Source organism: Mastomys coucha, unplaced genomic scaffold, assembly GCF_008632895.1.
Source record: "Mastomys coucha isolate ucsf_1 unplaced genomic scaffold, UCSF_Mcou_1 pScaffold14, whole genome shotgun sequence".
NCBI lineage: Eukaryota > Metazoa > Chordata > Mammalia > Rodentia > Muridae > Mastomys > Mastomys coucha.
Window position 1 is genome coordinate 106900940 of NW_022196896.1, and position 27117 is coordinate 106928056.

General features: G+C 38.5%; 1 protein-coding gene across 2 annotated transcripts in view; it reads left to right on the forward strand.

Moving 5' to 3' along the window:
* Nyap2 (neuronal tyrosine-phosphorylated phosphoinositide-3-kinase adaptor 2) overlaps positions 1–27117 on the forward strand; it is a 250872-nt gene that overhangs the window by 170736 nt on the left and 53019 nt on the right. For both annotated transcript variants that reach the window (XM_031368160.1, XM_031368161.1), the window contains exon 6: positions 13428–13637. In XM_031368160.1, coding sequence (XP_031224020.1) covers positions 13428–13637 — 210 coding nt within the window. The remainder of the gene's footprint in view (positions 1–13427; positions 13638–27117) is intronic.

Sequence of the window (27117 nt, forward strand, 5' to 3'; positions counted from 1 at the left end):
AAAAAAAAAATGTTACTCATTATGAAGTTTTACATTTCAGGTTTGAATTGTATTTCCATAATCATTAATAATGCTGGTCATTCTATATGTATATATTAGTCATTAACATATCATCCTTAGAGGAATGCATACTCAGATATATTGCCCAAAGTTGTATGGTTTGAGCTTGTGAGGGTTTTGGGTCATGGATGTTATAGACATAATCCAGGTGTGTGTGTGTGTGTGTGTGTGTGTGTGTGTGTGTGTGTGTGTGTGTGTGTTACATATGCAATCACACACACATGCAGAAGCCAGAGGACATGGGGTCACTTTCTTTTCCATAGTCTTCCTTATTCCCTCAAAACGATGTGTCTTTTCATTGAATCAGAATCACTATTTGAGCTAGGTTGGTTGACCAGCTTCTAAACTCCCCCAACTTTGCTTCCTAACACTGGGGTTACAGGCATCAATGGCCATACATAGCATTTGAACCCAGATCCTTCTAGTTGCTATTATTCACTGGACCAACTCCTTAGCTCCTAGTATGGTTTTAAGTCCTTATACCTACCTTATGGCTGCTTGTAACTAGTGCCCCCACTCCACAGCCTGTCCTTCCATTCTGCTGATTGTCCCCATCGATTCATATGTTTCCCAGTTTGCATTTATTCTAACTTCTTTACTTTTGTTGCTCATGCCTTATTGTTAAATTCAGACATCCTTTTCAAGTGTCATTTAGAATTTCCTCTTATTTTTTCCTTGAGCATCACAATGTAAGACAATCTTAAAAGATGAGATGAAGACTAGAGTTGTATTTATAACAAAGAGAACACTATTCTGAGGAAAAACATGGTGGACAAAATCTTTTGTTGCACAGACAAGTGCAGGAAAGAGGATGAACCGGTAGCTTAAGACTGAATGAACAAGAGCTGGCGAGATGGCTCAATGGGTAAGAGCACTGACTGCTCTTCCAAAGGTCCTGAGTTCAAATCCCAGCAACCACATGGTGGCTCACAACCACCCATAATGAGATCTGACACCCTCTCCTGCAGTTACAATGTACCTATTTACAATAATCAATAAATCTATTAAAAAAAAAAAAGACTGAACACTTTAGAAATCAATCTAGTTCTCTTTCTCCCAGTGTATCTTTCTGGTTCTCCTGACACATTTCCTGGACTCAGAAGCTCATATTTGCATCCACCAGGAAGGTCTGAATATAGTCTTGGCCTCATCTGAACAGTTTTGTGTTGCAAGCATTGTACCCCAACGCTTTCTTTTTCACTTTTTTTTTTCCGGACTTTTTCTTCCTAGTCTTTTCTTTTTTAAACATATGAACATAAATCCCAAAGACTGAATAACAGAACCCTCCTAGGTCTTTTTTCATCAATCAGACTGATTTTGCTCCCCAAAAGTCTGTTACTAATTATGAAAAAAGATAAGACAGGATTAAAGAAATTAGTGACATCAGACATGAGCTGACCTCTAAGAAAGAGGGTTTCCAGACACAAAAGGACTTTTCTACATATGAACTGATAGCAACTGTGACAGAATATATGAATCCTATATACACACACACATACACACACACACACACACACACACACACACACATGCAGCATGGGAGAGAGAAAGTGGGTAAGAAAGCCTATCTCTAGGTGACGAGCTATTGGCCTTCGCTAGCTGATTCATGAGACAGTTCTGCATGAATGTGTGCACTTGTATGTGAGTGCATCTGTGTGTGTGCATGTGTGTATGTGGAGGAGGGTTAAGAAAGAGAAAGACAAAAATAGAGAAAGTGAGCATGTAATTGCTGGCTATGATATAGGAGTAGATCTAGAAGGACTTGGGAAAAAGTGTGATCAAAATAGATGGAATGACAGTCTCAAATTATTATTATTATTATTGTTGTTGTTGTTGTTGTTGTTATTATTATTATTATTATTATTATCATAGGGCCTCAACTCTACAAAAAGAACTACCGGCAACTAAGGAACCCAAGAATAGGAGAAATACGTTTCTCTAGAGAAGATTATACTAAATAGATACCCAATTCCAAATGGTCATCCCTGAAAACATACATACAAGTAACATTATACACATTGAGAAGGTTATATTTATGTACTTAAGAATGCACACACATATACACATAGGTACATATATGCACACATGTATATAACAAAAATTAATGAATAGTGAATAAAGAGGCTATGAATTTGAAAGAGAGCAAGGAAGGATATGTGGGAGGATTTAGAGTGTATAAAAGGAAAGGGAAAATTGTGTAATTATATTATAATCATGAAATCATAATGAAAAATAAATATTACTTATGTATCTATATATTTCTATTGGTTTGGCCAGTAGGATGATTTTTATCTTAAGTGTGTTCATTTAAAATGTCCTTTTGCAGAGAAATATCAAATCAGGTTAACATCCCTATTGATTTTTATGTGTATTTCTTCCCTTAGATACTCTGGCATATTTTATTGTCCTAGAATGGTTCCAACACACCCATGCACTCTTCAACCACATTCTTGAGAAAACTGGTAAATTGAAATCAGGAAAAATCCAGTTCTGTGTAAATTTGGTGCTGGAGACATTGGTTGTATTATCATTGGAGAGGTTATTGTTTTCTTTTAGTAGAATTTTTCATATGAATATCATCTTCATCTCTCTCAAATATGACCATTAGTAATTTTGATTCTAGTGTCAGCCCCTTGTTCCTTGGCTGGGCAGCCGTTCAAAGCTCTGTTTATTGTGGGGTGAGGTGCTGTTCCTCTTCGCATTTGATGTTTGCTTTGGAAACATTCAGGAATGTATTTTCAGAGTCACATCTTTCAGGAAGAAAAGAAGTGATATTTTTCTTCTCTTACATTAATATTTTTAGTGCTTAAATGTTTCGAATTCTTTTCGGATGGGGGTTTTGTCCCATCTGTCTGTTAAAATGATTTGAGGCTTAATTAAATTTGATTGCACCTGTGCATACATTCGACTACCCACACACTTCCCACTTACCAGCGGAAAAACCTTGCCTTTCCTTCAAAATTAAAAGAATTGAACTATGACCTTTCTTTTAAAAATGCACAGGCATGCAAGACTGAAAACCTGGGAAATGATAAGTGAGATGCTTCTTGTCTGTCTTAGGCTATATGTATATTTTATCTCCTAATGGTATTGTCATCGACGTAATGAAGTTGGCTTCCTTTCAGAGTTGGTCTGCTTTTTTTGTTTGTTTGTTTTTTAACGCGATAGTATAGATGAAGCAACCAATGAAATAATCGGAAACCATTCACACTACTATATGACTTTGTATGTTCTTAGATTTGGCAGCCTTATCTTGCCTTCTATAAGAATTGGAAGGCTAATCATAACAGAAATAAATTATAGAGATTATCTTCAATTTTAAAGTAATCAAGCATTTTCCTTCTCTTTCTATACCCCTTTCTAAAGGAAAAAAAAAAAAGTTCTTAAAACTGTGAACTAGACCAGCTCATACAGGTTTTACTTTTTCCATTCTCTTGAGAAAAAAGAGGATAATTAGGACAATTTTATCTAAAAATAGCTAAGACCATAGAAGAAAAGGACCTAGCCAAGTTAACAATCCAAATTATTTCAAACAGTGATAAAATTTCCCCATAATATTAAACAGTGGCTCCAAATCTTCATATTAGAAATAACAAAGAGTTTTAAAAGCGCCCATACTGAGGACCAAGTCTAGAAATTTCAATTTAATTGTAGCGTAAGTGTGAAGTGCTTAAGAAAAATAAAAAACCTATCCCCATGCGTTTCTAACACACATTCAGGAATCAGAGTATTTAATATAGCCTCTATTCTAGCACTTATCCTGAGAATACTGGGTTTGATGATCCTTGAGTCTCAACGCTTCATTTACAGTTAAGCACATGGACGCAGAGAAGAGAGCAGTGGTCTGCCCAAGGCCTGAATGTTAATAAAGAGCTGAGTCCAAGCTGGCACTCAGGGGCTTTTATCTCCAAAGACATGGTCACTATACTGTACTTTGGCTGGGACTCCCTGCATCAAAGTTCCCAGGGGGTGTGCTCTTTGCACACAGTTCCCACATTGCTGGTGTAAATTCATACTCTGCATTATTAATATATGTTTCATATCCTCCAAGAACATTTAGGTCATTTCTAAATTATATGATTAACCTATGCAACAGGAACCTTGATTATGATTTCTAAATACTTACTAGTAATTTCCAATACAGAATAACTTAGTCTTGATGATATATAAAATCATACTCCAGTACCAAAGTCCTTCCTTCTAGCTTTTAAAATATTTTTTAACAGAGTCCTTACTTCCATTACCTAGTCATTTTCTTTGTCTTCTACTGTTCAAAGGAATCTTCTGCTTTGATCACTTAAAAGTAGGCAAAAACAGAGAGGGTAGACAGAGGCATCAATACAATTCTCCATTTTTCTTTATCAAAAAACCATTCTTTGACTTTCTTTTAACGATAATTATTGTATTGTTTTTCTCATGATACTAGTAAGCAGAAACTCTTCAAATGAAGCCAAATATTTTCTAATTTCTTAGAGAAGAATAACCAAAATTACATGTATTTCCTTTAATCTGTTTACCTCCTTGCTACTTCTCCAGAGATTTTCTCCATTTCATCTATACTGCAGGTGTTGGATTGTCCTGGATATGGACAGTAACTAAACGCATTCTGTATAAACACCCAGTTTGTATAAAAAAGCACATCTTTAGTCTAGGAAATTATTCAACTGTTTCAAAATTGTATCAGGTTAGGCTAGCTTTGTAGTTCAAAAAACAATGGAAATTAGTAGTGGGGCATGCACACAAAGCAAGACTTTGGTAATGGACTTGGGTCCCCATGAATCCTAATTCCAGACAAATAGAAATTATTTTTGCAAATTGCCTTAAGTTCACCTGAATTAAATGTAAACACTAAAAGCTGTTTGTAAAGATGAAACGCCAGTAAGTTTTTAGTAGTTCTGCCTCTTGGCATCTTAGGACTACACAAACTGTTGCAAAGGATAGGCCAGAGCTTGGTGGCCTACTCACATTCATGCGAAGACACTTGAGTTTCATGCGAACAGAGGTAAAGCAGACATGATCATGAGCTTCTGACTTGGGGGTAACTGCATATGCTCGCATTTGGATCGATTTTGCTTAATTCTTGAGGGCAAAATTTTCTTTAAAAGTAATAACATCTTTCTCCATTTATCAAAAATAAAATAGCCTCCTTAAAGGACTCTATTATCTTCATGAGATAGGATTTTAGGTTAGCATCCTGGTTTTCAGGTGTGCTGGGGTATCCAGCGCTTGCTGTGGTGGGAGAACTGGGTTCTGATGGCGCCAAAGTATATTGGCTTCTGTTGCTCATTTATATATCAGCTCTGATACACCTCCTTCCCATAGACATGTATTTTCAGCAGGAAGAGAACATATTGTGGATCCCAAAACCTTGCTCCTTTACCTGACTGTTGAAAGTCTGGCCTATGCTGTCTGATATTGCTGGACATTTCTCATGTTTTAACTTACCTTCTTTCTATGTGTCTGGGTATTGATTCATATACAGCAGTGGCTTTCTGGGGGGGAAAGGGTGGCCAAGGATGTGGAAGTCATCTCAGAACTATTCATGCAGGAAGTTCTTGGTCTGGCAACAACAGGAACAATGTAACTGTACCTATAGTCTAACTGACACAGACACATAGCTTGATGGACTTCTCACTCCGTTATGAAGGTGCAATAAAAAAGGAATCAGAACTCAAATCCCATCTCTGGGTGATATCAAAGGAAGATGGTGCACTGTCTCAGACCAAATATAGGAAAGCAAGTAATAGTAATGTGTACATAAGCGTGATGGTGCTTGAGATTTGCAATGGACTTTAAAAGTGGCCCAGTTTGGTATTACACAACATAGCCAGAAATAAAGGAATACAATCCTAGAAAGAAGATAATATGCCAAAATAATAAAGTCAACACAGTGTTTGCAGTCAGTCCAACTGGAGGTCACATCTACCCCTAATTGCTCACCAATCAGGTGTTTCTTGGTTGTAAAACCTGAGTGAGCTTTGTCATTAAGGTGAGAATGATGAAGTCACATGGCAGTGACCATCTCCACTTATGAATCTTATCAGAATGTGACTTCTGTATTACTTTATATAACTTTTTATTTCTGTCTTAGAGAGTCCCTTTCCCATGGTGGTCATGAATTAAACAATGCACTGCATTGTTTAATTGATCGAAAGTAGAATGCCTGATTTGAAAATGTCTAGACAGATAGAGCATGGGCATTTTAGAGGGAGGCATATTTTAAAGCAGAGTTATGGCACTATTGAAGCCTGGGTGCTTTGCTTTTCTCTACAACTGTAATAGAGGTCCAGGCATGTGACAGACAGTTAGAGGGGTGCTTAGGAACATTTTTGTTTCTGTTCTATCATTTTATTTGGGAAATAAGTGTGGTCAATATTGCCTCCTCCTATTCACAGAATTGAGCAGAGTATCTACCATAGATCATCACAAGCCCACATCAGCACATTACCTTAATAGGTGGCTTATCTCTAAAGTATTTTCATGTTGAAATGTTCAATATTTTTTTCTGAGTATTTTCGAAGGATCTTATGTTGACTTCTAAAACTACAGAAACTGGACTGATTTAACTACCTATTTGTTGCTAGTTGGGATGGACAGACTATAAAGAATTCAATATGTGGTACCACCCTAATTCAAATTCTTGTACATAATACATGTAAAATATCTGGGTGATTATTCCAGCATATCTATTGTCTATTTGATATAAATTAATTACAACCTTGGCATTTAAAGTACTTCTTAAATATTTATCGGAAATTATACATCTCTTAAAGACATTTTTCTAGAGTTAAGGCAAGGAGGAAAATGATGTTGAAATATTGAGCTTTCTGGGTATGTTGTGGGCTGGCTTGTGTGAGTACATGTTCATCTGGATCATGTCAAATGTACAGAGGACCGAGGATAATATTTAAGAATCGGTTCTCTCCATTCCTGCAGGTTTCTGGGATTTGACCTAAGTCTTCAGGCTTGTGCTGCAAGGGCCATCCTGACAGCCAAATGTTTTGACATTTATTTGTCAACCTACCTAATATCACTGTTCTTTAATTTTCCTGTCAGTATACTTTGAAAATCTTTTCTTTCATTAAAAATTAAAAGATGTTGCATTTAACTAACATGTTAGCTTCTGTGCTAGGATAGTCCAAATGCTACAAAAATAAACTCCAAAATGAATGGTTTAAGGCCATACAATGGATCCGTGAATCAGGCATGTTCTAGGCCCAAATTTTATCACAGATGAGGTAACAATCAATTAATAGATCAAAAGATGAGCTTCTGTTAATGGGAAGTTCCATGTGTAAGCTCTGCCAGCTCTTAAGACCTCAACAAATTTCATAGTGCAGCAGAAGCTATAGCCTAAAGATGCTTTGGGAACTTTCTGGAGCACAATTTGAAGAAGCGGTCACCACCCCCTCATCTACAACTGGCTAAAATGGGCTCTTGTCATTCTCCCTGTTACAAAGAGTGATGGAGAGATGAATTCAGTTCATTCAGAGAGAGGACAAGTGGATTTTGTGAGGAGCCTCTGCCCAGAGATCTTCTTAGCTTTCATGCCAGGAACACCAAGGCAAGTGTAAGTGGCATTATTTGAGCATATTGCCCTCAGCCCTGCACTCTTAGGCTTTCTGGATGCAAGCTTTACCATAATAATTAGGTACTTCCATGTTGCTTGGTCATCTTGGTGAACGGTTTTTAGATACATACAACTTGGTGGTTATACCTCAGGATAACTGTCACAGCCTCAAATCGTCTGCTTGAACAACGAAATAATTTCTTTAAGGACAAACACGGTCCAAAGTAGAAGAATAAGTAAAATTTCCTGTTAAATAATTGTTAAATTGATTTTCCTGCACCCATGGGAAAGAGAACAATTGATTCCTACGTCAGCAGCAGAGTTCCAGAGTGCTGAGCTAAGCCGTGCCACAGGATCATGGTTCCCTATGAGGTTGTTACCAATGGTCGTTTTGTGAGTTTGGGTGAGTTGCACAGGGACTTTGAGGTGCCCAACCTGCTTCAGAAGGTTAGAATTGGGCTACGGTTCAAGCTTAGCTGGTCCAGTGCTTGAGTAGTGTGCACGAGGCATGGGGTTCATCTCCTGTATCTCACATATGGTGATATGGTCCACACCTGTAATCTCAGCACTTTAGAGATGGGAAACCCAGTTCAAGGTATGTGCCTACATAGCAGCTTGATCAGCAACCATAGGATACATTAGACTCCATCTTTAAGGAAAACATCTCATTAGGCTTTGGTGTGTAATAAACTCTGCTTCAGCAGAGGTATTACACTACCTTCTTAAAAACAAACTTAGACTTTCTCATTCATTTAAAACCATCAGATCTGCAGTTATCTGAGTTGTTATTCTCCTTCTGTATATATATTTGAAGAGAAGTTTGGATGTCAAAACTGACCCCAAATGACAGGTTCACACAAGAGTGAAGGAATGATGAGAAACAAAAATTTGCCCCTGATCCCCACTGACCTTTGATTGTGGAGACAGGAGAATTTTTGCTCTGTTTCCCTAGAGATACAAGAAATTGAGATGACAGGGTCACAGGAGGACCTCCTGTTTGTCTAGACTCACAGGTAAACCGTCTCTGTCTGGCAGCACTCAGCTCCACACAGCACTGTTTTGAAAGACACAATAACATGCAATTAGAGTTCAGGTTAGGATCACAAAGAGAATGAGAGTTCATTTGTGTTGTAACAAAGACATGACCAAGGGGAGACAAGAGAGCTCACTATGTATTTACCAGGGTGTTTCTCCAAACAAACAAACAAACAAACAAACAAAACCAGACAGAAGCTAAGAAGATGCTTCAGAAACAAGCATACTGCTGTGATTGGCATGTGTCCCTAAATCATCTATCAGTAGTAATGATGGGTGAGGTCTTCAGGACTTTTCTATGAATGCTGTGAATGGACTAATTGTTGTGTGTATGGATTAATCATCGTGCAGATTAATTATAACGAGAGGATATTTCTTATAAAGGAGTAATTTTGCTTCTTGCTATCTCTCTCTATTTTTCCTTCCCTCTTCTCTCATTGCTTTCCCTCCCTCTTTCCCTTCTTCCATCCCTCCATTCTTCCCTCCCTCCAAACCTTCTTCCTTTCCTTCTTACTTGTTCTCTTTCCATTCTACCTTCAAGGGATGATAACACACTGAAGTCTCTCAGTAGTTGTGAACCTTCCAGTCTTGGACTTTCAGGCTGTAGAAATATAAGAAATAAGTATCTATACTTTTTCAATTATCTGGTTAGCATTAGCACAGCCATTTCTTGGATGAACACAGTGTGCAGAACACAGAATCTGTAGAGGGTTTCCACATAATGTATAAGAAGGATCTTATGCACAGTTTATTCTACTAGATTCAATACTAGTTTCAAATGCCTTTAAACAACATTAAAATATTTGAATATGAGTAGTTGTCCTTACTTCTTGAATAGAAGATTTCTTTGAGCCTGCAATATTTTTTAACTGCATAGTTCTTACTGCAATTGTCTTAGTCCAATAAGTTCAGTGGTCTACTTTCCACATTTCTCTTTTTGGCAGTAATTTTACAGAGTTCTATATTTTAACAAAAATACTTACTTGGTTTTTAAAAGTAGTTCAATACGTAATAGGAAACAGATTTATTACAAAATAAAGGCTCAAGAATACACTTATGATTTTCATACTAATAAATTGTCTCTGCCTTCTAATTGAGGCATGCAGAAAGTTACACATATTTAATCCTGAACTTCACAGAGTCTTCAATCATTTTGTTTCTCTAAATTCACCTGCCAACATTCACTGAAATGAACCCTTGGCACTTACAAACAGAGAAAGACACAAAGAAGAAAAATAATGTTCCCCTTTGTTTCTGAAGCTGTGTTGGGCTTTTAAATAGTTGAGGCTTGAGGACTAAATGACACTCCACAGAGATCTGCAGTAGAGTAAGTTGAATAAGAACAAAGAGGCTGACTTTGTCTGAGTTGCCTTCACACAAATCTTTCATATTTAAAATGTCTGAATCTCTGGTATTGGATGCAGCTTTAAATTTGTGCTCTTTATCCATTTATTTATATTTGGGCAAGTTCCAGCTCTAGGGGCTCTTGTATAGGTGACAAGTTTATTAAAGAGAAGATGGCAGAAGGGGAGAGAAAGAAAACAGAAGGAAGGGAGTCTTATATGCACAAGTTGGATTACTCTGTGGGAGAGACATTCAAGTGAAAGAGAAGGGCCCTTGAATTTGAGGCCATGACATTTCAAAGACAGAGTTACATTTTGTTTGAGACTGTTAATAAACAACTAGAGAATGGCCTATGTTGATCATGTCTGGAGCTAATTTAATTCCATTTGTCTCAGAACACTGAATAGCAAGTGTTGGTTAAATGGTCTTGTTCTAATGATTATGATTAAATATGTTATCATGAAAATATTTTGACTTCTTATATTTGAGTGCAGCATAACTGTAATCTAACTTTATAACAGGTGTCTTTAGAGACATGGCCTTTTCCTGATATTGCTGTTAGATTGGACTACCCTTCTGATTTGTTCCTATCATACAATGCAATTCTTGTAATTATATAGCTATGTCGCTTCTTGGAACTGGAAGAGGCCAGAGCAGTGTGAAAATAAAAGAAAACCAGACAGATGAGAACAAAGAGGCTGTTTATTCAGGGCTTTCATTTGGCAGACACTCACAGCAGGCAGAGGAATAGGAGAGCAGAGCAGCAAAAAATTGTGAAATTAAATCTGGCCCACAGGTGCTTTCCTATCATCCAGCTTGCAAGTAAACAATTGCACCCCTACTTAACAGCATCCCCTTGTGCAAATAGCAGAGTATTGACCCATCATTTTAGCCAACCACAAGCTGCAACTACCACAGCATGTCCAAATCAGGCCTTATAGCCATGTGTGCTATTTCTGTATACCATTTCCCTTTTCTGTCTATAATTACTGCTTGCTCATACTGCCAACTGGAGCCCTGTGAGGCCCTAAGAGCCCTGACCATTGCTGCTCAATACATAGAAGCCTGTACTTTCCCACCATACATCAAGATAATGAGGAACCAAACATGACATTAGTTATCAACCCTGTTGAAAGCTGTTGAATATTTAAAGCTAAATTAAAAGACAAGAAGACAAAAACATATTTTAAAATTATTATTGTTTTTCAAAAATCTTTATATGAATTAAACTTCTGTTTTTTCTTTGTTTTTTCAAAACAGGGTTTCTCTGTATAGCTCTGGCTGTTCTGGAACTCACTCTATAGATCAGGCTGGCCTCAAACTTAGAAATCCTCCTGCCTCTGCCTCTCAAGTGCTGGGATTAAAGACATGTGCCACCACTGCCCAACTGAATTAAACATCCAATTTGATAAATTTTATTTATTACCATCATCATCATTATCATCACTGATCACCATCATCATCATCAATGATCAGATTTTTTTAAAGAACACTACCAAGTTCATGCCACTTTATTACATTCATTGCCATTTGATTCTCTGCTGCTATTAGAAATATTGTATTGCCTGTACATAGTAGAAAGATGTTTGAAGAGCTGAAAAACCTGCTTTGTAAATTAAGTAAAGTCATTATTAAACAGGATGCTTACTGCTAGGGGCAGAAGTTCTAGGGACACAAAACTAAACTAAACCAAACCAAACCAAACCCAACCCAACCCAACCCAACCCAACCCAACCAAACCAAACCAAACCCAACCCAACCCAACCCAACCAAACCAAACCAAACCCAACCAAACCCAACCAAACCCAACCAAACCAAACCCAACCAAACCCAATCAAACCAAACCAGCAGCAATAACAACAGCAACAACAACAACAACAACAACAACAACGAAGAACCAAGCATGAGGCTTTCAAACCTTTGGGGCTTGGGGACAAATTAGACGTGGAAATATAATACAGTATGTTAATATACAGATGGCCAGAAGGCATGGCCAATGGAGTGGTGAAGCTTCAGAAGCCACTGAGATTAAGTCACTGTGTGTGTGAGTTCATTTGCTCAGCTAGAGCAAAGACAACATTTAAAGTTAGTCAAGGCCGAGAGGGTGACATTGTAGAAGGCACCAGGAGTGGAGGAGGGTAACAGAGGCTATGGCCATATTGACATTGTTCCTTGGGTGCAATGATTATCAGGGTATCATTTTAGAGAGAAAGGAGAGGCCAATGTGTCAGACTCTTAAAGGAACTCAGTTTTTAGTTTGTGAGCAGGAGACTCCTCAAAGAATTTCTGTCAGGAGTACATTATGATTACATTTGCATTATAAATGGATGGTGTGTCTTATACCTTGGGGTGTGGCAGACAAAGTCAAGGAAGTCGATTGTGATGAATAAAGAGGCATAATTATAGCTTGAATTAGGGTTGTTGAAGTAGACTCGATACCAAGTAGAGAAGGATTAGAAAAGATCAGAAACAGTCAGTAGAATCTTTTGACTGACAGATTTAGATTTGAGATTTAGCAGTTAAAGACCAGAACAGGTAATTTCTTAGCATGGATGAATGGATAGACAGGAAAAGCCATTAGTTGAGTGAACATATCTGTAGATTACATAGAATGTCAAACTTGTATATCTATGAAGCATCCATTGGATAAAGAAGCTACAACAAAGGAGAAAAAGCTTGTTTTTGATGAAGAGCTTGGAAAAGCATTAACAATTAAGTGAATTTGTTGTTGTTGAAACCAGAAGGATAAAGATCATACAAATAATCTATAGTGAATGACAACAGTGTCTCAGCTAGTGTCTTAGGGAAGACCAGTGAATAAAGAATGTGTTGAAAAAGAAAATTACCTATGACACAGAAAGGAGGGTTGATGTAGAATGTTATACAAGAAAAGGGAGGACCTGTCAATGAAAAGAATTGAATACATAAAAACCAGTGGGAGATGATTTGTAGGTTATTAAGAATTGTGGTAAATACTTCAGCTAATAAAACTTACTATACTTTCATAGGAAAAGCTGTCCTAGAGAATGGTTGAGTTGAATTTGTGCCACAGTAGAGTAAAGGAATGGTGAGTGAATATAAAGTAGGAAAGAATATAGCATGCTCCTTAAGAGAATCCCTTAAATATGAAAGTAAGGGGGTGTTTAATAAAGAAGAGCCAAGAGTCACTGAGATATTCTGTAGCAAAAGAGAAAACTGTTTTCTTACCAGTGATACTAAAGTACCCACATCTTTGAAAGAGAGAAAATCCCCCAAGGGAGTTATTTCTCTGTTACATTTTAAACACCAGAGTCTCCAATACAATCCCATTTTCAACAATACCTTACAAGTACTTTAGAAAGACACTCAATCATTTCTAAAAATTATTTTTGAGGGTGCTTCTAATTCTTGAATCACACGTAATTTTTTTAATACACAGAATCCACAGAGGAGCTGAAAGTTCGAAGCCACAGCACGGAGCCGTTACCAAAGTTGGACAGCAAAGAGAGAGGTCATCATGGAGCATCTTCGTCTAGAGAGCCAGTGAAAGCTCAAGAATGGGATGGAACCCCAGGTCCACCTGTGGTCACCAGCAGAATGGGCAGATGTTCTGTGAGCCCCACCTTGTTGGCAGGAAACCACAGTTCAGGTAAGCATGACCCTGTCCTTCCATATGGCTTTACAAGTCTAGAAGCTGCTCATATGCAGATATCATTTAGGGAACCATCCCCTCTGATCTACCTGCACTCACACTGGCGCTCCCAAACACACACCTTAAGGGGTAGACACATGCAGAATATCACGGTATAGCTAGCTAGCTACTCATAGTGATGGCAAGGGAAATGATGCTTCTTGAAGCTTTGCCATGCAACAGCCTACAGTTAAGAAAGACTTGGTACCAAATGTCTTCAAAAATGACTACAGGCCTTAACTCAAGCCACTTCAACTTATGAAAATTACACAATTTCGTGTCTGTGGTCCTTTTTCATAAAAAAAAAATAGGTGATTTGTATAATTCAAAAAGAAGTAAAGCTGAGGATAGAAATATGTCAATAATGATCTGAAGGCACTAGAGGGAGATGCTGTTTTTAGTCTCACAGTCACAAGGAATGTGGCATGTATGAAGTTCTCACATCCAAACCAAAGGAAAAAATACAAATGTACCTTTCAATTTCACATCTTGAGATTAAAATCCACAATGCAACCCTGCATGGTTAACAGATACATACTATTAAACATAAAAAATTTTAAAGCAGCATATGTTTGCTTTGATCTGATTCATCTACATGTTGGACTCACAGAGAGCTGTCAATTAAAATAAACAGTGAGTAATCAAGAAACTTCGGATTTCTGTTTTCCAAAGAGTGCTAAGACTGTGAAGAAAAGACCAATTCTTTCATGTTTTTTTTTCTGACTTTGATATTGATTTAGGAAAGCAATTTATATTAATTTAACCTACCTACTCTCTGACACAGGTAAGTTAAAATATAGGAGGGCAGAGGATCTTTGTACTTGGAGAGGGATATTTCTGGGAATAGACCAGCCGTAGCTTCTGAGATTTAGAATACTGTGTAAAGCTTGATGGTGGAGCCATCCCATGAATTCTGTGAAGAACTCCCCTTATAGCACAAATTAAAAACTGAGAGAGGAAAAGTTCTACACACTTAGCAGAAATTCTAAATGATATTTATGTTTAAAAAAACACTGGCCATAGGTATATGTGATAGTTAGTCTCACTTCTCAATGTCACTAAGGGGCTGTCTACACTAGGTTAGCTTGAGGTCATGCTTGTGGGAGATTGTCCTGATTATATTAGTTGATATGGGAAGATTCAACCCACTGTGGGTAGCACCATTCCTTGGCTTGGGCCCTGAGCAGTCTATGAGAATATTAAGTGAGCTGAGTAGCCAGCATGCATACATTCATTTTCTTTTAACTTTGTCAATAGATGCTTCAAGTTCCTACTGACCTGGTATTGTGAGATAAAAATAAACCTTTTCCTCTCAAATTTGCCTTTGTTGAGATGTTTGTAATAACAACTACAAGTAACATTAGGACTACTTGTGCATACGGTAAAAAAACACATTTAGGACTATCTTATACATTATTCAAAAACAAAATATATAAATAAGAATAGTAGACAACACTTATCAACTATGGCAAATAACTAACTTGGAGCATATCAGTATCTCATTGACATCTGAAATTGTCTAATTTCTACCTAATGTATGTGAATGATATATTTAGAAACCAGACATATTTTATCAAAACCGAAAATGTTATATGTGAATCTATGATACACTAGCCAACATCTTAGGGCCAAGGATCAAAATAATCAATCAAATATTCTTACATTGGTTCTTAAAAGTCTACTGATATACAAGTAGATCGTCATAATGTAATGTATTCATTTATTTTACTGAATATTTTCCAAAGAAACAGACCAAATAGTTATGTTTGTACAGAAAGATTTATTATGAGGGATATTTTCACTTCATCATGAAAGGTTAGAAGATCCAGATCAGTTACATGTAAGCAAATATTCTAGGAAAACTCATGGCATAATACAGTTCAAATAATGTTAGTGGTACAAGCCACAGTCTGAGGTTAGAGGTTTAAAAAATTACATGGTTAATGTCCAAGGGTTGGAGAAGATAAATTATCCCAGCTCAAGAAGAGAGACAGAATCTGTCCTTATCCTTTGAGACCTTCACTGGATAGCATGGTGCTTGCTCACATCGATGTGGTTGATGTCCTGTTTATTCAAATATTCGTCCCTTGCAGAAAGCACTCCCTTACAGAAACACATAGAAGTAATGCTTTACCAATTATTTGAGCATGCCTTAGCTCAGTCAAGTTGATATAAAAATAAAGATGTGAAATAGAAACCATTTAATTCTTCCTGGGAGACTTTGACTTTGGAAGGATTAGTCAGGTGTTTTGATTGACACGAGAGTGATTTCTAGAGACTCACCAGGATGAGGAGAAAGAAAATGACATACTTTTCGGTGAAACCTGAAAATCTACAGGGTGCAAAAATAAATGTGTTTAGTGTAAAGAACTGTAGACAATTTAGTGGGAATCTACTAAGGTAGATGAACTTCTAAAGAACCCCACATATTACTTGGATACACTTCTACCATAAAGCACAAGTTACATGTTAATATTACCAGCGCCTTTTGCCACTGAGTCGGGAAGTGTGTAGCTACAGGTTCTCTACAGCTGTTCCTGGAAGCCATCGTGTCCTTGGAGTTGTCTATCCTGCTCATGATTCTGTGCTGCTTTCCTTAGAGAATTTTTTTTCACAGCCCTGAGCTGAAAACTGACATTTGAGGCAGTATACCCCAGCAGTCTTCTCATTTCCAATCAAGTGCTCAGAACTGAGAAAGGTAATTATGAGAGCAACTGCTTGTCTGAAATGGAAAGGACCATCCCTGAGAGAATGAGATCCTTCCTCCCCTCAGTAAAGAAGAAAGCTTACACCTTGTCGAGATAATGAATTTGTGTAAACATAGGCTCTTAATTACCACAGCATGGCTCGACTTTTAAATAAATAATGTGGCTTATCTTATATGGTGGAGCATCCAACGATGACTTTAAGTTTGAGTGACAGGAGGAGCATTTCCTGTGACAGAGAGTGTCTGGTGAGATACAGAGCAGGAATCATTGAGGAAGTTGGAGCTTGAATTCTGCCGGTTAATTGGAAACACTCCTTAATATCTAAGCAAGAGGCCAGCGGAGAGTTAGAGTTGCAGATGTGGAGCTGATGAGATTCAGCAGAACTTCAGACCAGGACTAGAGAATTTAGGATAGGTTTCAAGCCTAGACTGAAGGAGCCATTCACAAGGAAGAGAGGAGACAGGAAAGAGAAGAGAGTTGAGATAGGATCCAGGGAGTCCATAATTTAGAACTTTAAACAACCTAGCCTGTGAATGGAAATGACAGAATTCTGTAGTCAATGACCAGACTCATATTAAACAGTAAGTTGTCCAGAAACTGGTAAACATACCTTATGCTCTTGAGCGCTTTGGCCTGCCTGTCTAACAAGTGCAGACTTTAAGGAAATGGTGTTCCAAGTTTCTATGTTCTCCTATCTCAGGCTCCTGAAGCATCTATTTTGTGTTTTGTCATTCCAAGCCTAAAGACTCCAAAGACCTTCGTATTTGAAGAAGGTAATTGCTGTGTCCAGAGTCATTTGGTGGGAGTTTGGAAATTCATTAGAGAGCACAGCACATTGCCATTCTTCTGGTTTACACTTTCTGGTAGAAGCCTGGGAAAGAAAGGACCTAAAGAGGCTGCACAGTAGGTGGCACAGTCTGATGTGAGCAAGACCCTGGGTCTACAGGAGCTACTCAGAATTCAAATATATTCCAGAATTTATTTCTCCCATTCACCATATTGCTTATTCATCTACATAAATAGTAATTGGTCATATATGCTGTTTTCCAGGATATAGTTTCTGAGGAGTGGAGCTAACAATGAATTAAAAATATGGGATGACAATCGCTTGTAAATTTCAGAGAATGATACACCCATACATGTACTGCACATATACATTTGCATACATGTTGGTACATTGGTGACCCTTACCAATGTACCAACAAAAGGTACATTGGTTTCCTTTTCTGGGATAAAATACTCTGACGAAAGCCACTTTAGAAAGAACAAATTTATTTTGGGCCAACAGTTTAGAGGAATAGGAGAAGCCACTGTCTAGAAGGCTGGAGGCAGCTGATCACATTGTTTCCATAGTCAGGAAATGGAGAGTGATGAATATTGTACTCATTTTCTCCCTTATATACAGTGCTGTATCCTATCCTAGGCACTGGTACTACCCAAGGTGAATGGATCTCACCTCAATTAACCCAGTGAAGAAAATTACCTACAGTTATGCTGAGAAACTTGTCTCCAAGATGAATCCAGATCTCATAAAGTTGAAAACTGGCAAGAGCCACCACACCTGTATAATGTGCATTCCTGGTGGACGTTGGCTTTCATTACCTCTAAGCACCTAAATGCCCATACACGTACCTCACACATACATTTACATACACGTGTGCAGAGACCCTTACTTCTATTTCCCTGGATATTTAGTGACACTGACTACATTTCTCTCCTCTATCCATCTATGGCACCTCTCCCCATCCTGCTCTGATTACTCTCTGTTCCTGTACTTTCCCCACAGGGCAACATTCCCTGCCTTCTGATATCTTCTCCTTCTTGACCCAACAGGATCTGAAGCTCTGTTTCCCCACGTGCTCTTGTTTGGTCCTGAGTCTCGGTGCCTTCTGCACAATTAGTCATTCTCATGCCCTGGGAAGAAAAGACCAGTACTCTTAATATTTTGCACCAATCTCCAGTTCCCCTCCAGCCCTGGCTTCCCAGTGTGTAGCAGGATTACTACTTCCATTTTCCATAAAAAATATTGGATATTTTCAGCCTATTGTTTCCTCCCTTTTTGAACATGCATAGTCTATTAGAATTTTGGTTTTCCTTTGCAATATCTCCTGTTTGCCTTATTCATATCTCTGAGATCTTCTTTCTGGTTCCCATAATATCTATGTCCCAACCTACCTTGGAATCCATGTCAGAGTAAATTTCCTAGATTACTGTTGGTTTATCTGTTTTTTAAGTGCTTCCAATGTTTGCAAATGTAATGTCACAAAAAACAACTGTTACTAATACTCAAGTTTTATTGTCCCTTTTCTTGTCTTTTTTTTTTTTTAAGGGATGGGGTAATAATGGAAAAGATGAAAAAGTATTTCTTATGCTTTAAGCTTTATTTTTCTGAACGGCAAGAGTGTAAAATATGCCAAATATGTCCTAAAAAAAAAAAAACCCACAGATTCATCAGTGAAGAAAACCAGAGAAACTAAATCACCATTCACCTTTGGTGTTTCAAGCAAGTTAGCTACCACCTGAAAGTTATCGTCCCACAAAGATGGCCTAGGTTTGTAATAAGAAAGTATTGGCAAGAAGAGAACATTCTGGACTTGCTGATATGGAAGAGAAGAAAATGAGCCGATTTTAACTGCCTCTCCTTCTGCACACTTCATTATTTCCTTCTTTAATTTACTAAGTCATTGGACCACTAATGCTTTACTAGAAATGCTAGAAGAGTAATCCAGAACCCTCTTCCTTCATAGTTATTATTGATACCATACCTTACATAGGGAAGAAAGAATGCTGTAAGAACTCACTTCTCTCTAACACATCAGTTTCCTTCCTCTGCTGATCTAAAATGCCCCTAACAGGTGAGCACCCCCCCCCTCCAAACACCTACCTACCAGCATAGGTGCTTGCACATATACACATTCATACAAACTATTGCTTTACCCAAAGTAGTTTAGCTCCTTGGAATGGCTGTTCTTAACAGCCCTATTGAGGAATGGAGGAATTGCTGAAGTAAAGAAAACATGTCAGGAGATCCCAATTCTAATTAACATTGCCACTGGTTGCTGCAGTAGTTTATTAAACTACTGTTGTTTAGTAAGTCAGAAAAATCCCTAGAGGGTGATTTCTGAAAGTAGTGGAGAACTGGGACCTGCATACTCATGAATGTAATGGGGGGTGGGGGATGTGGGCAAAGGTATGCAAATAAATATGGCCTTAACACAATCTCAGACCCTACCGGTTACTCTCAGTTTTCCTAGCTTGTATCTGTGGTATTTCTGGGGATACACACATATTCACACTTATGTACAACAGGCTTTATGCTATGGTCTCAGCTCTTCAGAATCTTATTCTGTTCCTTTATGACACAGAATTGCTGATAATACATTAATTTGACATAATCAAACATATTATTTTTATCACTACCAACTATTTACATCTAAAAGTCATTCTAAGAACATAAAAAGATGCCGACTTCGAAAATTTTGATGGGGTGAATAGGACACACAGAGATCACAGGTCTTCCCTAGGGCCACTGTTATCACCAAGTGAATGAAGGACAGTTCTGCACATAGGACACAGGCGAACTGAAGCTGGGCCTGCTTCTGGCTCAGTGCTGTCAGCCTGGCCTGACTGAAGCATTTTTAGACGTAAAAACAGAAAGCCTTGAGCTAGAAGCAAAATGTTTCATGCTCTCTCTCTCTCTCTTGCTCTCTCTCTCTCTCGTCTCTCTCTCTCTGTCTGTGTCTGTCTGTCTCTCTTTGTCTTTGTCTCCGTCTCTGACTGTCTTTCTGTCTCTGTCTCTCTGTCTCTCTGTCTCTGTCTCTGTCTCTATCTCTGTCTCTGTCTCTGTCTCTCTGTCTCTCTCTGTCTCTGTCTCTCTCTCTCTCACACACACTCACACACACAGAGTTATTAGCACATAACTTATGCCTAGATAGAAATGAACAAACCTATAAATGAGAGGAACAGTGGTCTCAAAAAACACCCCAGCTTCTCTGTCCTCATTGTTCAGAGATTTTGCTCATAGGAAGTCAGTAAAGTCAGTGAGGAATGAGTCATGGATGAGGTGGGTCAGTAATGGGGTGGATCAGGGACAGAATGAGCCTGCTGTGGGTTGAGGGTGGAAGAAACTAGTGATGGGATGTGTCAGTGATGGGATGGGTCAGTGATGGGATGAGTCAGGGATGGGATGGTAGCTAAGATGCTTGTAGGAAAGACAGGCATATCAGCAATTGCAGCAGGAGTGATTTCTTCCACTAAAGCATAAATGATTTTTCACGTACCTGAAGCATGCAACAAACATATGTATTACTCTTGCAAAAAAATTATTTTTATCATTTTTCTTGAAGTATGACACCTTTTAGTCTAGTCTATGTATTTCCACATTGCATAGATGCACAGAAATTGAAATATACTTCTCAGTGAGAGGAAAAGGTCATTGTAAGTTGATGGACTCCAGGAATCAGTGATAGGCATGATAGAGATCATAAATCATGTCAAGAAGAGAGAAGCTACACAGCCTCTGCTAATGAGCATCCGGAATTTCCAGATTCAGTTGTGATTGTGGGAAAGCTCCCGATTTTTAAACATAGCTCAGTTGTCAGAAAGTATTGAGTCTGAGGATTCCTTCCTTCCAGCGTCATATGACCTGGGGGTTGCCAGTATGTGGCTTCCAGTTGATAATAGCAAGCATGACTGCTAGATAGAGTCATGGGTTCTAACCATACAGCACAAAACATTCCAAAGAAAGCAGAAGTGACAACAAACACTTCAGCCCCTGAGTCTGGATTTTTTCCAGAAACCCCAGTGATTTAAGAAATTTCCTATTTATAATAGGAAAAAATGGGGATGAGAGAGAACAGTGGCTCTCAACCTGAGGGTTGTGACCCCTTGAGGTTCAAAGGACTCTTTCATAGGGATCACCTAATACCATCAGAAAACACAGGTATTTACAATTCATAACAGTAGCAAAATTACAATTATGTAGTTGTAATAAATAATCTTATGGTTGGGGTCACCATAACATGAAGAACTATATTAAGTGGTTGTAGCATTAGGAAGGTTGAGAACTACTTCCATAGATTGTCAGACAGGGAGAGAAAATGTAATAGAAGATCGGGTCTGGATTTTCATGAATATTGAACACCAAGAGTCTAGTCTTTCACAGAACCTTGCTAAAGTGCTAAGACCTCTGAATGGACAGGGAGAATGGGTGGGGAAGCATTTGCCTCAAGATTTCATCAAAGCTAAATATTATACATTATTGTTCACCCACCCTCCTGGATATGGAATTCTGTGCTTCAGGTGGCTCTTTGTGCTAGATAACAGACTATGCTGTGGTAAGAAGAGTGAGCTAGAAATTAAAGGGGCAATATTATATATTCTCCTCTGCTGGAAAGGTATGCTCATTTTTAGAACTCATTGCCAGTATGATGTATGTTCTACCACCACATACAGTTCTGCTCTTGGTATCCAAAAGGAGTCCAAATTTCAGAGAATTAAAATCTAACCAGAAAACTAATTTCATTTTAAGAAAGGAAAATGTGCTATTTTTCGTAAGTCACATTTGTAGGATGAATTGTATGTTAATTTAAAATACACATGCACTTGATACAGTAGTTGGTCACAGAAGTTGGAAGCCAACAACTGAGGATTTAAATCTTGATTTTTTTTTATATTGGTGATAACACTGGACAGATTCCATCTTCCTAAGATTTGTTTATAAAAGATGGATGATAATAATACCTAATGCAAGAGATTTTCAGTATTAAATACAATGGCCGTAAAGATATCTCCGATGTTAAAAGGTAGCCTCACAACCAACCAAATAAATAAATAGATAGACAGACAGAAAGACAGACTGATAAGAATTAGGGGGAAGGATTGATTGAGGCAAATTTGGCTGCTAGAGCACAGTAAATTTTAGATAAATAAATATAACCACTCAGATTCTCGGACTTTACAGAGGTCTTCCCACCAAAGCAGACAGAATCCTATCCTATAAGAAGTTGAGATGGGTCTTCACTGACCAGAGTTTGAATTAAAAAAAAAAAAACTGAGACAAAGCAGAGACAAAAGGCAGCCAGAGAGGAGCAGCCAGGCAGGAGCAATGTGCTGTCCTCTGGGAGATGGAGCACTCCAGTGCCAACACTCTGCACACCAAAGCCACAGCTCATAGGATGTCTGCAGCTGCCATTCTCATCCCCATTGCCTTCTTGGATATTAGGAAAACTGCAAAGATATCTGAGAGTCTCCACCCCACAGAAAAAGCCTGGAGATTGGGAAGGGAGCTCTAGGACAACAGTGTCATGTTAATCTGTAATAGAAGATGGACACTGAAGAATGGGGTCACAATGAATCCAAGAGGATGGGATCTTAATATGGAATCTTCATCCATTGATTTGTAAACGAGACACTTTCTTCTTGAAAATGATGAGATATTTGTCACCCCTGGTGATGGTGGAAAGACCAGCAAACTCTTCTGATGAACTCAACGATGTTCCTGATTCTCCCCTTTTGTATACAAGATGAATCTCAAGTGCAAATAAGTAAACAAGTAGCAGGCAGGTCCATACCTTAGAATCCTGGGGCTGAAAGCTATGACAGCACTTTGGACAATCATTCCTGCCAAAGTATAATGAACATGTTCAGTGTTCTATTTTCTGTGAAGAAAGCCACGCAGGGCAACACTATTAATAAAATAAAATGTTGCTGGTAATGACTTGAAGGAATTGCAGTGCTCTGCTTTCATCCAAATCTAAGATAAAAGAAATCTCATTGTGTCATTAAGGACTTTAAAAATGCATGGAAATGTCTGGCACAAAGCCTACGTGAGGTTGCTGATAGACTGATGCTATTTGAGTCCCTTTCAACTTTACTTGAAAGCTCTCTGAATTCCCTTCCTAAGATTAAGATAGAATGTTTTCTTTGGAAAGAGCAACACATAAAATCCAAGAGAATTTTCTAGCTGCATAGCTACTTACTGGTTACAATGTTCCAAGCTAGGTGGTGTGTGTGTGTGTGTGTGTGTGTGGGTGTGTGTGTGTGTGTGTGTGTGTGTGTGTATGTTTCAGACTATGCTAGGCCATGGGCACAGCCGTTTTTTTATTCAACTGAGTATACATCTGTAGATGGAATGTTGAGGCATGGTCATGGGCAAGCCTCACAGTTTGTTACTACATTGTACACGGTTCTCAAAAATAATTTGGGACCATTATTTAGCTCAAGGGGTAAAAAAAAAAACTTGTGCATGAGTTTGATCCTAACATCCCAAAAGATGGCAGGAGAGAATGGACTCCCAGAATTGCTTCTAACGTCCATATCTGTGGCATGCACTCTTGCAACCATGAATGCCACACACACATACACACTCACACACACACACACACGCACACAGAGAGAAAGAGAGAGAGAGAGAGAGAGAGAGAGAGAGAGAGAGAGAGAGAGAGAGAGAGTGGGAGAGAGAGAAGGGTGGAGATGGAAAGAGGGAGGTGGATTTATACATACACACAAATATGTTTTTAAAGGTTAAGAAAAATAATCTTAATTTATCACAATATTTCTGTTCTGCACTATAAAATAAGCAAGATGGAAAACTATGTTGACAGGGAAATACGCATAAGAATACACACACACACACACATATGCACATCCTCTTTGATGAATATTCTATTTGACATTTACTCAGTCATCCACTCTCTGTTGGATTTTTAAATAGGAAGATAATATTTACTCTTTACCCTTTATCATGTGGGGTTTAGATGCTGGGGGATATTGTCTTGCTAAAGGAACGGCAATTCCATGGGCTTCTGAAATCTTTGTTATTAAATTGGGAGCCAGCACAATAAACTGGGGCAGATGAGCAGAGGTGCTAAACTGCTTTCTGTGGCTTCCTTATAGAAATGTGGGTAAAATAATCCTGAGATGCTAATATTAACTACTGTATGGCTATTTCATAAATTCCACAGACCGTCCTCTTCCTTTCCCTACACTGTGTCATGGTGCAGTGCTAGGGCTACAGGAGTTGTTGGTACCTAGCTCTGCATTCAGTTCCTCGGAATCTGCCTCTTACCATAGCTTCTTACCAAGAACTGAGGTCCATTTCCCATCCCGTGAATCTGTGTTGACCTTGTATCTTATGTGACCAAGGTAATGTGATGGATGGAAGTTACTGGGCATGAGGTCAGGGCCTTATTTTCAGGAAGCATTTGCAACTGTGTCACCAGCATGAGCATCCAGTGAAACATACAGAGAAGCAGAGGTCCCCAGGCTTTAGCTGGACAACCCAAGTACATGAGAAAATAAATCAGTGTATATGTACTCACACATACTCACACGTACACACACAAGCTCAAACACAACAAACATGCAAAATGAAACACAACACACACATACACACACACACACACACACACACACACACACACACACACACCTGGCTGCAAGAACAAGAGTCAAATAAAAGGAGAAACCTGCACAGCTGACTCACTGACCTATAAACAAAATGGAGGAGTGAGTCCCAGCGTTTGGGGATGTGAGTGTGGATAACTGATAAAAACATTGTGGTATTTTTTGAATTCACTGTTTTTCTCTCTAAAGAAGTGCTTTAACTTTGCTTTGTAACAATATGGGGAAATAATGACAAAGTAGAACATACGTACTAACACATTTACACATAAAATTAAATTCTTCTCTCCCGACCTTTTTCTCGCTATCTTGCTTTTCAACATATGGTGTTTGACCTAACTGCGAGTCCTTTATTCTGCAACGAGAATGGCAAACCACTCTGGTCCATCTCTCTGCTCACTATAACAGGGACTTGGCTGTGGGTTGCAGACTGGCTTCCTGCTGACTCCACTTGAGCCCCACACAGCTGTGGCTTTGAGTTTACAATCCTCCAGGCTGCCGTTCTGTGCAGTGGGCTCACATACCGGAAGACAGCTTCCATCGCAAGCATCCCTTCTCAGCTAGCGAACTCGCTTGCTTCCTCCGGGAGCATTTGTTCGCTCCTGCTGCTTGGCTCTTTCCACTCTTGCCTCACTGTGGAGTTTATCTCTCCCATTTTGAATTCTAGTAGTAAACACATGGCCAAATTCTCATGTGGAGTCTTTGGAGAGTCGTGTAAACTACATCCCAAGCGGTTCTATGACTTCTCTCTGGGAAACTGTAGTTTCTGTCACCAGAATTTGTGTTAAACAGAGAAATGGTATTATTTGTGCTTCTCCTGATATTGTTCAGACAGCACTGGGAAATAACCAGGAAAGAAGGAAAAAATGTGAGTGTATTAAAGATTTTAAGTGGTCAAAGTGTTTCCTAGTAGAGTTTGAATGGAAATAAACAGGATATAAAATGCAAAAGGCTAATTACAAAATAATATAAGATAATTACTCTCATATCCCAAGACAAGAGCCAAACCACAGAAGAACTTGCAAAGGATGCTAACAAAACGAATATTGGTGTCCTTATCTGAACTCTCATCTGTAGCCTAAGAAGGCAGTTAGAGGTAGAATCAGAAGCTTGTACCAGACGAGATTTTACATAGACTGTATATGTATGGTTGTATTCGATTTGTGCAGTGTTGTAGGTAATTTGTATGTATGAAATTTGTGTGATAACATATATGTGATTTATCTGTGATTTTTGTCTGGGGTTGTACCCATGTGTGTTTGATTGGTTGAGGTCTGTGCATGTGTGATTATTTGTGTGTAATTCTGTCTAATTGGATATATTTGATTTGTGTGTGATCATGTGTGCGTGTATGTGATTTGTATATGTGGTCATGTGCATATGATTGTCTTGTGATCAAGTATAATCACATCAATGTGATTGTATAAGTGTGTGATTGTGCATATGTGACTTCATTATGACTGGCTATCACAATGTTGATACATAGGTGTGAGACTGTACACATGTGATGGAGTGTGATTGTATTTTGGCTGCATGTGTAGATATGTGTGGGTGTATACATAGTTGTGTGATTTTGTGTGTAGCTCCATGGGTTTGTGTATGCCTGTGCATGTGTATTTGAGTATGTACATATGTGATGCTATGTGTAACTATACAGGGCATATTGTGATTGTATACGCATGTGACTATATGTATGTGACCATGTGTGAAATTGTGCATGAGTTCAAGTATTTGGGAGTTCTATTTTCAGGGAAGAAGGGGTAGAAAGAGTCCCCCTTAGTGAAAGATCAAATGACAAAGAGAAGGCTTCCTGGAAAAGTTGATATCATTTCTAGTTGTCTGTGTTATGTAGGAAGGAAAAGAGCAGAAGAGGTTAACTGGCCAGCCTAGAACCGTAGAACCAAAGTTATAGGAAGTTATTCCTGTAACTGTGGGGCTTTTCCACCCATGCCTCAGTTCCTGAAAACGGCTTGGAGGCTATTAGTCATTAATGACCAGGCCTTAAGCGAGGCTTCTCTGACTAGCTCGTAATTCAATTATTCCATTTATACTATTCTATGTCTGCCACATGATTGATTAACTTTCCTCAATTTCATACACCTGACCTCCTCAGGTGGGGAATTTTCATGACTATTTTCCAGAGTCCCCTTTCTCGGTAGGCTGTACCACTTTTTAATCTGGCCTCAGCTTATTGGCCATCAGATTTTTATCAACAGGTGTTGCTTCCACATAGTACATAAGAGATTATCCCTACATATTTCTGGCTACAAACTATGGGCCAAAGATGTCATAAAATGTAAGTATGTGGCATTAAAGTGTTAGTAAGT